Source organism: Melospiza melodia, chromosome 15 (genome assembly GCF_035770615.1).
Source record: "Melospiza melodia melodia isolate bMelMel2 chromosome 15, bMelMel2.pri, whole genome shotgun sequence".
Lineage (NCBI taxonomy): Eukaryota > Metazoa > Chordata > Aves > Passeriformes > Passerellidae > Melospiza > Melospiza melodia.
This window is the reverse complement of record NC_086208.1, coordinates 6813097-6827650: the sequence shown is the minus strand read 5'-3', so window position 1 is coordinate 6827650 and position 14554 is coordinate 6813097. Positions and strand designations below refer to the sequence as shown.

Here is a 14554-nt window from a genome sequence, read left to right as displayed (position 1 = left end):
GTGCAGGATTTGGGGGAAGCAAAGCTGCACAGTGAGATCCTAGAGAGAGCCTGTGTAGGCTGAGTTGACTATCTAGGGATTAGCTCAGCATTTCTCAGGAAAGCAGCCTACTTTTTTGAAGCTGCTGCTGCTGTATATGCTTTCCTGTTCTTCCAAGAATCTCTGGAAGTTTTGTTCCATATTCTTAGATTTTACAGAATCTATTAAAGTGGAGTTTCTTGATGAAAACTTCAAATTCAAACCTACCTAAAACTAGATACTTGTAAAAAATAAACAGCTTTGTGTATTCCTAGCATCAATAAGATGTGTTTTCTGTAATATAATTAATTTTTCAAGTCTTAAGACTTTCTTCCCTCACCTTCTGCAGTGCTCCAGCCAAAAGAGCAGTAGCTCCATGGTGATTTGTGCAGTGGGTTTTGTTTGTTTTCAGTGAAGTCATTCCCTTTTCTTCACATTTTCCTCGTCTGAATTTCTGAAGTCTGAGTACATTGTTTTTCCAAATTGGAAAATAAGAGCCACTTGATTGATGTAAATACTGGAGAGTCAAAGTTTTTTGGGAGTGCAATGGTAGTCTTGAGTGTTGGGGTTTGCATGGCTGAACTGAACAGAATGGGTGCTGTGTGATATAAAACAGATAAACCCATCCCTTTCCTTAGATATGGTTACAGGCTTAGGATCTCCTCAAGCCACATTGCATTTTACTTTAAGTATCACAAAAAGCTGTGTTTGTTCTCCAAAGAGAGGGAGCAAAATCATATTAGGGGGAAAGGTCCAGAGATTTTGTACAGTCATGACATTTTGTAAATTTGAAGTATAAAAATTATCTTCTGAAAGTACTCTTGTCACAGGTTAACATGCAAAAGTATTTAATGTTTACAAATTTTTAGTGTCTTCATAGGTCTGTCATTGTTTATAGACCTATAGATCATTTATAGACCTTTTATAGCTGTTTCAGACTGCACAGGAGTAGTAGAAGATTTGGAGACTCTTCAATTACTGTTTACAAACCCAAAACAACTTCAGCTGTAATTGCTGCCTGGCCATGGCTGTAGGGTTTCACAGTGAATTTTTTTTTTTAAGATATCTGCGTGTACATGGGACATGGCTTAGGGACCTTTAAACTCTCCATGCTGGGCATTTGCTGTTATGTTCTCTGGTAAAGGCTGCAGTAGTGTTTGTGAGTGTGTTTGGTGAAAGTGGAGTCATGGGGTATCTCAATGTAATAAAAGGCTTTTCTAATACAGGAGGAGAAGAATGGAATGATTGGAGACTCTTCAATTACTATTTACAAACCCAAAACAACTTCAGCTGTAATTGCTGCCTGGCCATGGCTGTAGGGTTTCACAGTGAATTTTTTTTAAAGATATCTGCATGTACATGGGACATGGCTTAGGGACCTTTAAACTCTCCATGCTGGGCATTTGCTGTTATGTGCTCTGGTAAAGGCTGCAGTAGGATTTGTGCAAATGGAGTCACGGGGTATCTGAATGTAATAAAATGCTTTTCTAATAATAAAAATCTGCGAGTAGCTCCTCAGAGAGGAGGAGAAGAAATCACTGGTGGCCAGTTTGAGGCCAGCACTGAGGTGTCCCCCGTGCAGGTCCCGCTCGGCGCTCGGCCACGCGCGCTCGCACTGGGCCGCGGGCTCCAGCTCGCACGCGGCGCGGCCGCCGGAGCAGCGCTCCCGCAGCAGGGTCTCCACCGTCATCCAGCCCCTGCGGCAGAACGCCGCCGAAGTCGTGGACCTCACCGTGGATGAGGATGGTGAGTGGCATTGTCACAGAAATCTCTGCAGGAGCAGGATGGGCAGTGTAAGGGCGCTGGAGTTAGTTGCATCAGATAGAAGGTACCCTTCTAAGTCTGATTTCTAATGTCTGTTTCCAAATCTGTCCGATAATGTGCCCTTCCTTTCAAAATTTAAAGTTTAGCTGTTTTCAATGGGTCTTTTAGATCTAAAGATACAGTTTTTCTTCCAAAGCTGCCTTGGGTGTGTGTCTGAAGGCTGACTCACCAGGCAGAAATTACAGAACAGGTTGGAACTACTTCTTGAAAAAATATGCACTTACTTCAATGCAACACTATAAAAGGAAAGTCTATCATTGCCTATGCTTTGGAATAGTGACTGTTCTTTCAGGCCTTGAAGTAAAAATAGCTTTTAAAAAAAGAAAAGCCCAACCCTAAACTAGTAAAGTGTGATAGGTTTCTGAAGCTGTAACTTTTCATTGGTTCCTAACATTAAAACCTGCTGACACTTAATAAGTCAATTCCTGCTGAAGATCATAAGAGAAACTTACCAATTACCATAAAATTGGGAGAAGGAAAAACTGAAGCTCATGTACGTTTTTGCACATTTGCATTTGCAGATGGTGGTGGTTTTGGGGATTTCTTTGGTGCATGTTATTTGTAATATGAACAGAAGCTTTGTTCTCTTGTGGTTCTGCCCGAGTGCATTGCAAGCTTAGTATTGTGCAGTATCTAATTCTTCAAGTTGTGTTTTTTGGGGTGGGATGGAGAGTCAGAAAGGCTTGAGAATAATTTTGGTTGGTTAATAACTTAAGGTAGAGGATGAGTTGATGTACGGATCGTTCATTTTAGGTATTTACTGTGAAATATCCCAACAGCTCTATTGTTGAAGGAGTGCAGTGTAGGTTTCTATTGCTTTACTTTACTCTTAATTCATATTATAGAATTTAGTCTTGGATTCAGAAACCAAGTTATTTTTAAAATGCACTTCTGTAATGTGTGTGTTAAAGACTGGCTGTTTCTCCTGCCTTCTAGAGGAAATGCCTAAGATGAATCTTGCAGGATTTAAGGAATGCTATTTTTGGGTTTTGGCATCAAATTTCACACATGAATTAGTGTTAAATGATTGGACTTCTGAATTAACACTGTAAAAGGAGTTTAGCCCAACTTTACCTATTTCATCAAAGATACTGGTTTTAAAACTTGGCTGGCTGCTTCGCTGAGCATAAAGATCCTATCTCATTTTATTTTCCTGGGCCAGTGTCTGGGCAGTGAGTTGAGAAATCCAGTTTCTCTTAGCTAGTAGTTCACAATAGACCAAGGCCCCTGTTTTCCAGTACTTTGGGCAGGGGAGAATCAGAGGTGTCTGTAAGGGCTGGTGGGGAACCTGAGCCTGAGGGAACTCAGGGTGGCCACTGGCTGAGCACTGCTTGATCACTCCTCATTGTAGGCTATACATGTTCTATAAAGTTGCTCATTTTCTGAATTTAAACATTAATATATTTCACCCAAAACATTGTCCTTAAAATAAATAAAATTAGTATATTGGTAGGCCGTGTTAAAAGTAAGAGGAATCTAAATGTAGATATCAGATCATGTTTTTTTAATGTGATGAGTTGGAAGACTTGAGAGGGAGAAGATACATTTATTCCTTTCCTCACTGAGTTGCTGATGTTCCTGCTACATATAGAGAGAGGTCTTGAAAACTACTCATATTTTATTTTGAGACTCTGTGTAAAGGAAGTATTTGAAGTTTTTTGATGCTTTTTTCCCCCCTGATATCCATGCAAACGTTTTTACTAAAAAAAACTGAGCTGTTTCTGATAATCTTCCCTTTTATGGTATCTTATATTCTTAGTCGTGTCATTGCCTTTCATTACTTAAGAAAAATTTCAAACTTATAGTCAAAGTCTTTTTCAAAACTAAATTCTAATTATGCCACCAAGTATAGTTTTAAACTTTAACTTGTTTACAATTATCTAGTAAAGGACAAGACTCATCAAGTGCTTTGGATTTCCAGGATACATTGCTCACTGTTAGCTTTGCAATATGTAATATGAACAGATATGTACCTTTAAGAGAAGTCTCAGATATTGATAATCTGCTTTTAGCATGTGTTGAGACTAGAAACCAAGTTTATCTTGCTAAAGCCTTTAGTACAATGCATCTGGAATGATGGAAGTTTGTAAAGTAATACTGCTAGCTTAGATGTTATGCTGTTCTTGGTGAGTGGTCTAAAAGTTGGTCTGTTCTTCATAGGCAATAGAAAGTTATAAGGATAATACTTAATCATAGAGTAGTTTGCCTGTGGATTAATGGAACATATCAGCAAGCGTTTTTACCGTAAAGTACTGAAGTAATTTAATCTCTTTTCTAGTAGGAGCTTTTTTATCCAGTAAATAAAACTTAAATGTCAGATTTGGTTGAGAATTGATTTTATGTTAATTATTTAACATAGTGAGTAGATTAAAAAAGCAAGAGAGCAAAAAAAGATAATTTTCTTTCCACACACAAGCCTGTCAGGTTTTTATGTTCTGACTTTCTTAGCTTCTGGCAAGGCCAGAATCGCGAATGTCTTGTAAAATGGTTCAAAAGCAGGAACAACAATAAAAAATCCTCAGCACTTTTAAAGCTTAAAGAACATGAAAGCTTTTTTATTTCACCAGAGCCGACAGTTGTGCCAACCACATCAGCTCGAGTGGAGCCGCAGGCCGTGAGTTCTGCTTCCACTACCAGCTCCAGTACCTCTACCTCAGAGCAGGCCTCTGATGCAGCTCCCAATGTCTCCAGCAGCCAGCCCTCGGCAGCATCAGAGACTACTCCCAGTCTCCCCAGTGGCAGCACTGCTGGCACTTCAACTGGAGGTACAGAATGAGCTCTGAGCTGTTGTGTTGCCTCTGAGTACAAAGGAGGGTAGAGGAAGTTAATCAGCATTCTCTAAATTAAATCCCATGTGAGCTTCTAGTACTGAACCTAACAGTAGTAAGCTGAGAGGACAGGAATCTGAAAAAGACCATTGATTTCTCCATAAAGATACAGGAAATGTGCTGGAGCCTTCTGTTTGTGCCTGTTGGAATGATTTGGTTATACAGAACAAACCACATCCTTGCTTTTTGGGGAGGTGGAATGTAGTTCACTGGGAATTAAGCTTCTCATTTCAGTGTGTTACAGAGGTGTTATTTCAATGTGTGTTGTAAGAAAGTGAAGGATGTATCTGGATTCCTTGAATATATCTCCTGCTGTGGATAACCCCCTGGGAGCACATTTATATAGAGCTGTATATACAGAGAGCACTGATGACATCACTGGAACAAAGCTGCCCTGTCTGCAAGTGTGGTGAGGGACAATTAACCTGGGTGGACCACAGTTGCACAGGAATTTGAGGTCTCTGCACACTGTTCACAGTAACAATTTTTCTTCCTTTCCCTGCTGATGACGTGCCTTAAATTTGTAGACTAAGGCAAGTGTCAGTTCCTGTCCTCCAGTGGTTGCCATGAGTACTTCCACCTGAACCATTCAGTTTAGGTTCATTTGGCAGGTGTAGCTAAATACTACTTTTTGTATCTAGTTTGCTTTGTTACAGTCTATGTCCTGGGTTGACTATATGATACTTTTATCCCCAGTCATCTTGTTCTCTCCCAGATTTGCCCTGAACCAGGACAGTCTAGTTTTCAATTGGTTAAATACTTAACTGTGAGGTACAGGGTGTTTTGTTTCTGTTTAAGTCACTGCTTTACAGTGGTCAACTTCACTAATTTTTCACTTCAATATTAACTTTGTCTTCAAGATGAAATAAGAAGAGCTGCATCTAATTCGACACTGGAAACTGGCCCTCCGGCCATGCCAAGGCTGCCATCGTGCTGCCCCCAGCATTCTCCTTGTGGAGGGCCTTCACAGACTCATCATGCATTGGGCCACCCACATACCAGCTGCTTCCAGCAGCATGGCCACCACTTCCAGCACCACCACCATCACCACCACAACCCTCACCCAGCTGTGCCGCTGTCTCCTTCGTTCAGTGACTCCAGCTGTCCCGTGGAAAGGCCTCCTCCTGTGCCTGCCCCGTGTGGAGCAAGCAGCAGTTCTGGCACCACTTACCACGAGCAGGCATGTTTAATCCTTGTGACTCACAATCACACCTTGTGACTTGGGATTTGAAGTTGTTCCAGATAGGAGGGAATAGGATAAGGATGCTGAATTAGAAATTACTCACTTGCTCTGCATCAGGCGTTATACAAGGGAGCTAAAAGGAAAAATTGAGCTGTAATATATATAAGCACAAACCCCTGAAATTTTATGGAAAGACATAACCCTTCGAGTAATTATTGATGGCTGACCTCTTCATGGCTGTAAGATGACTGACTGCATAGCAAACCTAACATAATTACCTTGAAATATTCTGCCCATCACAGCAGTTCTGCAGTGCAAATCATTGAGCTGCTTTGAGAGAAGAAAAATGTCAAGTCTAATGTCCTGTATATAAAAAGTATAAAAAAGTTGCTTCTCTAAAAGCATTGTTTTTCAGTAATTAAATCACAGCTGTAAAACAGTACAGTCATAGGAAAGAAGAGTACTGTGCCAAGTTACAGTATGCAGAACTATCAATGTTATTTATCTACTGTAGGGGATTTTGTTGGGGTTTTTAGTTTGGTTGGGGGGTGTTGGGGGTATTTGGGGGCAGTTTTTGGTTGGTTTTTGCAGAATCTAGTGTAAGGAAGTTAGTCTCTCAGCAGGTTAATGAATTTAGGAATAAGAATAAAAAATGTTCCAGAGTCAAACAGTAAAACTTCAAAATTTGGATCCCAGTTGCTTGTTTTTATTTTTTTTTTAAATCTGATGTTTGAATATGACTTTGCCTTCAGTGTCTAAAGAGTGGCTTGAAAAAAGCTGGTTTGTTTCTGCAGCAGGCATTGCCAGTAGACTTGAGCAGCAGTGGTATCAGGAGCCACGGCAGCGGCGCTTTCCACGGCACGTCGGCGTTTGACCCGTGCTGCCCCGGCTCGTCGTCGCGCACGGCGCTCTACGGGCACCAGGCGGGCGCGGGGCCCAGCCAGGCCCTGCCCATCGACGGCTACGGCTCGGGCATCGTGGCACAGCCACAGCCCCCGCCCCAGGCATCGCTCTCCTCCTGCCGCCACTACATGCACTCTCCTTGTGAGTATTGGCACTGTATGCGCTGTCCCTGTGAGTATTGACACTGCATGTGCCTTACCTGTGAGTACTGCAAACACTGTATGCGCTGTCCCTGTGAGTAATGGCACTGCATGCACTGTCCCAGTGAGTAATGGCACTGCATGCACTGTCCCTGTGAGTAATGGCACTGCATGCACTGTCCCTGTGAGTATTGGCACTGCATGCACTGTCCCTGTGAGTAATGGCACTGCATGCGCTGTCCCTGTGAGTACTGCTGACACACTGCATGCACTGTCCCAGTGAGTAATGGCACTGCATGCACTGTCCCAGTGAGTAATGGCACTGCATGCACTGTCCCTGTGAGTACTGCAAACACTGCATGCGCTGTCCCTGTGAGTACTGCTGACACACTGCATGCACTCTCCCTGACACACTGCCCTGGCAGCAAGGGAATGCTCCAGCCTGCTTGCATTGGTCCTAAAGCTGGCCTAGCAAAACACAGATTGAGAAATATTTTAAATAGTTAGGGGGTTTGAACAGGACCAAGGTAAAGTTAAAATATTTTACTATGAGTGACCATAATAACACTGAGACTTCAAAACTGTGTTTACTATGAAAATATTTTTCATCTCCTTTCTATTCTAGCACTGGCTTTTTATTCCATTTTCCTTGGTTGATCCCTTGTCCCATCCCTCCAGTGAGATCTGCTTTAGCAGAATAATTTGTTTGGTTGTGATTTCTTTTTTTTCAAAATTTATTGTCTCTATAGAATAGTGAACCCAGAAGGACAGGGATTAAACTTTTAAAGATTAAACAACAAACGTAATATTGGAAGGAGATTCTGTCCTCCTACTCCTCCCTCATTATACCCCACCTGGAATAGTGCTTCAGGTTTGGGCTCCTCAGCACAAGGAGGACAGGCCTGTTGGAGTGAGTCTGTGGAGGACCATGAAGGTGCTCAGAGGGCTGAACAGAGGCTCCAAGGACAGACTGAGAGAGTTGGAATTGTTCAACCTGGCAAAGAGAAGGCTTTGGGGAGACCTTATAGCACCTCCTAGTGCCTAAAGGGGTTCCAGGAGAGCTGAAGGGAGACCTTTGACAAGGGCATGTGGTGATAGGACATGGGGAATGGCTTTAAATTGGAAGAGTAGATTTAGATCAGGTTTAAGGAAGAAATTCCTCCCTGTGAGGGTGGTGAGGCTCTGGCACAACTTGCCCAGAGAAGCTGTGTTTGCCCCTTCCCTGGAAATGTTCACGGGCAGGCTGGACATGCCTTGAAGCAGCCTTGTCTAGTTGGTGTCCAAGTCCATGGCAGGGGCTTGGAACAAGGTGATCTTTGAAGTCCCTTCCAACCCAAACGTTTCTATGTACCTTTTCCAGTTGGTATCACACAGATTTTTTTTTTTTCTTCTTTTTGCCAGTATTGGAAAACAGAATGCTTTTGGCTGCAGAAAATGCAGATTTCTTGTAGGGTATATTTGTAGAATCACTTTATTAAAAAGTTGCATAAACACATATTCCCATGTTGCCACTGTTTAAACTGATGTAATAATACTGAAATGCCTGTGTGAAGATACTACTTAAAATAAATTTGACCAAAATTGACCAAATTAAAAGCATCTTATGTTTTCATTGCAGATGCTTCCTTGACCAGACCTCTTCACCATCAAGCTTCTGCATGTCCTCACTCTCATGGAAATCCTCCTCCACAGCCGCAGCCTCCACCTCAAGTGGATTATGTTATCCCTCATCCAGTGCATCCCTTCCATCCTTCAATCTCCTCTCATGCATCTTCTCATCCTGTTCCACCTCCACCACCAACTCATCCTTTGGCCAATGCAGCTGCTCCAATTCCACAGCATCTCCCTGCAACACACCAGCCCATATCCCATCACATCCCTGCAACAGCACCTCCAGCACAGAGGCTACATCCTCATGAAGTGATCCAGAGGATGGAGGTCCAGAGAAGAAGGATGATGCAACACCCAACGTATGTCACAAATCTACTCAGAACAATAGCTAAACATAAAATGCATTTCCCTCAGGTTTGTAAAATGTTGCACGTGACTCTCAAACTGTAAATTGCATGGTTAGGGACTGCTAGTGTTGAACAATGGTAAGAGGTGTCTTTACAAATGATGACAGTCACGTGAGCATTAGGACTGACCCTGCTCTGTTACACCTCTCAGTGTGTCCAGGTAAGGCACAAAGGGGCATGCAGGATAAGGGGAGCTTGTTTCTCTTGCCCATCACTCTGGATGATAAGCAGGAATTCCTTTTCAAGCTCCACAGCCTGGAGAGTACATCATAAACTCTGGTCAAATGTCTCTTGACAGTATGTTTTGCCTTGTTGATGCAGTTAAGATTCTTTTTATATAACCAATACTTTAAAATAAAATGAACAAATTATCTAAGGGACCATATACTAGGTTTAATTCACATTAGATACTTATATATCTTTAGTATGCCTTTTGCTTTAGAAGAGGAGACTGAGAATGTGGTCAATGTGCAATGTAGCTACTAAGTCATGCTACTATTGTTGCTTAACTAGATATTTGATACTAGTATCATCAAATAATAGTTGATGTTAGTAGTATCAGGTCACTAGTAGCTTTGTTTTCACAGAGTAGCTGAGCTTCTTTTAATTCTGCAAGTAATTAAGAGAATTTCAGGAATGAGCTCTCTAGTTGTTGCTCCTAACTTTGTTATACAAATTTGACTCATAACTAACTTGAAACTCGTTTAGAAGTTAATGCTTAAAGAGAATTTGGCTTTAACTGCAGCTTTTGAGGCAGTTTCCAGGTGAAGTATCTATAGGCAGTAACTGCCCACAAATGGCATGTGACAGAGAAGCCAGTGGCTGTGAGACAGCAAGGTAGCGTTTTTGGAAAAAATAATTGTGCTAGCTATCTTATCAGATCTGGACATTTTCCAGTAGTTTGGGGATTGTGAATATTGGCAGTTCTGCAGCTTAGTGAATTTGTATAGAAATATGAACACTTCTAGGAAATTAAGGCAAATATTGATGGTGATGTTGTGGTAAAGTGGGAAAGTACCAGAAATCAGTCTGCAGGAGTTAAGTGTTTTTTTCAAATCCATAGTTGTTCTGTACCAGCTGGCATGGATAAAAACTATGTGCCCAGTTTACCTGAGCTATGATGCAAACATGTTTCAAGGAAAATGTCCTCTGATTAGTGTATTAAGTTTCCCCTAATTATTTTTGCTGGTATAGTTTTACTTGAAATAATCTGCAGCAGAGCTGTGAATGACACTGAATCTGAGCATGGATGTCACGTGGCCCTTCCTTTCCTACCTGCCCTTTGAGGTTAGGATTAAACACTTTCTCAGTCTCTGCAGTCATGACTGCCAAGTGAATAGCAGGTCACTGTAGCTGAAGCTGGTTTGGTTCTGAATATGAAATCTGGGTTTAAATTAACTTGTAACTTATATCTAAAGCAGAAATTAAAATACTACATGGTGAGTTTACTTTAAAGGCACTGTAGTAGCTCCGTCTGTAACATTTTGGTTATGGGTGTTGGTTTCTTCACACTAAAAAGTATGTGAAATTAATTGTGGCTGTTCTTTGTTGTTATAGACGTGCTCATGAGCGGCCTCCTCCTCATCCTCACAGAATGCATCCCAATTATGGTCATGGGCATCACATCCATGTGCCTCAGACTATGTCTTCCCATCCTCGACAGGCTCCAGAGAGATCTGCCTGGTGAGCAATCAGACACTACTTGAGCCCTTGGGACTCTGGGCAGCAGACCAGAATGTGCTGATCACAGTGCTGATAATGCTGGCTGTGCTTTTAAAAGCTGCTGCATGCACCTGTAGTTTAAAGTTTGTAATTGTTGATAGGGCTTTAATATATTACTTGGAGTACTCAATATCTTATATGTATTTCTAGTGTTTTTTAAGGTTTTGTAGTACAAACTAGTATGTTCTCTCCCCTCTTTGTTTGAGCTTATTTACAATTGCATCACACCCAGTTATGAGCATGCACTTACATTCCACAATATATTTATTATTAAAAAAAAATACTTTTGGCCCATTAGTGAAGAGGTGCATGCATGACAACTGCTGTTCCCACAGCATGTGCTGCAGGGAAGACTCCACATGGATAATATTATTTGGCTTAGTAAATGTGGAGTTTTCTAGTTTTTTAATACTAAATCTTCATAGCTGTTTTAAAAATAGCTTTTAGTTATGATAGCAAGATTCTTCAGCAAAATTTAAATATGGCTTAAAAAAAATTGTACATGAAACTGTTGTTGTAGTTGTAGTGTGTTGTAAGGTCTCCAAAGCAGTGGGATTGTACCAAGCAGGCAAGCTGTTCCTTTACTGTAATGCCACTTTCATTTATGTGACAGGGAACTAGGAATTGAAGCTGGTGTGACTGCAGCTACCTACCCTCCAGGGCCCTTGCATCCTCACTTGGCCCACTACCATGCACCTCCTCGACTGCATCACTTGCAAATAGGAGCTCTTCCTCTAATGGTAAGGAGATACCTTATGGAAAGTTATAATCATTGATTTTTGATTTTGTTTGTGAGAAAATGGATGTGTATACATTGCTGCAAAGTGCTTATCTGAAAATATTTCACTGTCTGTCCATGTGTTGCTCCCAGTGAGGGTGCTTGTACAGGCCCATTGTGTAGTAAGAGGAGACAGTATAGGGACACCTACATTTCTAACTTCAGCTCTTGTAAAATAAAATATACTTGAATTAAATTGTCACTTGCATTGCAATGCATTGACCCTCTGCATCTGATTTTTAAAGTTTAGATTATTCAGTTTTGGATTGCTAAAAGTACTGACTTTCCACCCAGTGCATGAGAATTAGCACTGATTCTTTCTTTTTGAGGTGTGTATACACACAACTAGAATTCCATCTAGAGATTTGATCGTTTTCAAATAATATTTATTATTCATCAACCTAATTCTGTGTAATCAAGTATATAATTCTGTAGCATGAAGTGTTATAATCTGCAGGAAGTGTGGCAGTAAGGTCACACACCCTGTAACACATTTTTTTTTTAAATCTGTAGTGGAAAACCAAAACAAACCAGCATATTTTTACTCTTGTTACAGAGTATTAATTTTGAAAGAATGCTTATAGGTTTAGTTAAATATTTTCTTAATTTTGTTTAATGAAAATTCACAGAGAAACAGATTTCGTTTGAGTATATTTAGTGTTTCTGTGTGGTCAAGCAAGAATGTTTAATCCTCTTAAAGCTAGATAATCTAAGCAAAATTGAGTTTATCTGTATATGAATGCTCAAATTATAACGAAAAAAACCCTGCAAGTTTCATCCTTTCAAAATTCCTCTGTTAGTAGCCTGAATTGACATTTGGGGCTTGAACTGTAGATTTCCAACCAAACTGTAGTAACTGTCTCCAGTCTGGTCCTGCATTGCTTGTTCCTCACTCTTTAATTACCAGATTTGATGGTCCTTAAGTACCTCCCTGATAAATGAGAGTTGATCATTCATGGGTGCTGCTGACATCCTTAGCACAGACTTTCTAAAGCAGTCTGTAGAATTTGGTATTTTAGTATAGCCAGTGAGTTTTTTAATGCAAAACCTTCTCCTGCACATCATCTCTTCAAATTAAGTTTTTCTGCGTTCTTCACTTAGGTGTCTGCTTTTTCAAGTGGACAGAAGATGCTTTACACTCTCATATTTATTTAATGTGTTGTACTGTAACAGACAACATCAGCTGCTTTAGATTCCCTCCTAATAGTTCAAGGAACTGTACTTTTTATCAGGGGTAATAAATAATCTGTGGGATTTACTTCAATTATCACTGTGAAATTTCTAGAAATTTAGGAGTTTAGATGATACTTATATTACAGTCTGATGAGAAACTTTTAATTGTAATTGGGGTATTCCTACAGCTAAAATGTTGTGTAAGCAAGTAGTTGGGACCCCACGCTTCATCTTTTTAGCAGTAGAGAAGAAAGCTATGATAGGGAATGTTCAGAAGTATTTCCTGAGTGTGTGATAAAATATTTTAGGGATTTATGCCCCTCTACTTGGCAACTGCAGTTTCTAATTAGTAAAAGTGGCAGATGAAATGAGGGTCTTTGAGTGCACAGAAATTTGTGCAAGTGTTTGTGTAGGTATATTTGATCCTGATAACTGAAGTTTGTGTTTTGAGGCCTTGCACACAGTGCACTGCCAGCATGTTTGATCAGAACAGGCTGCTCTGAGCAGCACAGGAATTCTTCCAGTGCTTGGGATCTGGTTTGAGCCTTGCTGTGATCAGACCCAGCACTGTGGCTTTGAAGTTGTGTAGAGTCTTTGACTAATATAAAATGTATTCACACACTAGGAGAACATGAAGGCAGGGTAGAGCTCTGCTAGAAGTTATATATACAAGGAGTTCAAAGCATCACAAATGCCTTTTGATGATTCTACCCCTTCTATGGCAATAAAGAAAGTCACAGGTTTTGTTCTCATGTATGTGTGAGTACAGCAGATCTGTCAGCAAAACTTATTTTGAATAGAGAGCAAGTAGTCAGTGAAGTTTTTCATCAACAAACTTGACTGGATTTTAAACAAAAGTGCTGTTTTAGACAACAGATTATTTGCACCTGCCACCTGTTTTTTTCTCTGTAACTTTAGAGTGGAGGAGGAGAGGATGAACTGTGATTACAGTCCCTCTGCAAAGTTGTTGGTGTTCTAAGGAGTGCTTTCTTCTTCAAGTACAGAGGGTACTAAACAGAGGATTTCATGAGTCATATTTTTTGATGCAGATATCACAAACTGTTCTTTTTTTGAGAGGGAGTTGTCTTTTAAAGTAACTGATGCAGTCACTCAACTAAGAATTTCATTAGTATTGAATCCACTTTGTGAAATGGCTTGCAGCGCAATTGGCAGTGGAGTACTAAAACCCCTTCCAGACTGTAAAGGACATAATGGATTGTTTGGGCTTTAATGATATTGTGTTAACTCTGTATCAGTTTCTGACTTTAATTAGATGCAGATAACCAAATCTTCATCTACTCAGTGCTGGAATGCAGACTGCAGTTTTAATCCTCAGGGAGGCAAAATGATAAAGATATGTGGGGGAAGATAATCAGTGTTCAGCAGCTTTGACAGTCCAAATAGAGGGTTGGGGAAACAAAATCTCCTTTCCTACTAGTTTGGTTGAAGAGACTTCTACCTGTTTAAGTGTTGTTTCAGGAGGAGTCCTAGATTAAAAGCAGTTAGGAAGAGCTTTCTTCACGTCTATCTATCCAAAGGTCAGGCTGCTTCCCTCCTGGATTTAACATCATTACTTTGTGACCATGGCTTAGACTTTGTTATTGTTTTAAGGCCATGTATGTGCTGAGGAAAGAGCTGTTGAATGAAATCCCTTCTGGACAAGTACTAATTTTGCTAACTGATCATTTTTAGAGAGACTCAGGATCAGTGCATGGCATAACAAATGGAACATTAGAAAAGAAGGATGCAGGACACAAAGGCTTCTCGTCTGTTCCTGTTCTTCTCTGATACCAGTGTTGTTAGATGCCACTTCTGTTTCTGTTTACTCTGGGTTCCTTTGGCTGCTCCTTTGGCACTGTTAATGAAAGGCTTTTTGACTTGGGGCTCCAGCACTGTTTGCCACATCAGAGTGGGCAGGATGGCAACTCCTGTAATTTATTATGGGGTATGGGGTACCAGACTCTTGA

At 40.7% G+C, this 14554-nt stretch overlaps 1 protein-coding gene across 9 annotated transcripts in view; it reads left to right on the top strand.

Annotated features, from left to right (window-relative positions):
- Positions 1–14554, top strand: part of RNF111 (ring finger protein 111) — a 52646-nt gene that overhangs the window by 30291 nt on the left and 7801 nt on the right. For 8 of the 9 annotated variants that reach the window (XM_063169582.1, XM_063169581.1, XM_063169580.1 and 5 more), the window contains 7 exons: positions 1601–1764; positions 4410–4607; positions 5531–5850; positions 6648–6897; positions 8515–8866; positions 10472–10597; positions 11250–11376. In XM_063169582.1, the coding sequence (XP_063025652.1) occupies positions 1601–1764; positions 4410–4607; positions 5531–5850; positions 6648–6897; positions 8515–8866; positions 10472–10597; positions 11250–11376 (1537 nt within the window). The remainder of the gene's footprint in view (positions 1–1600; positions 1765–4409; positions 4608–5530; positions 5851–6647; positions 6898–8514; positions 8867–10471; positions 10598–11249; positions 11377–14554) is intronic. The other variant, XM_063169578.1, reaches the window with a different exon arrangement.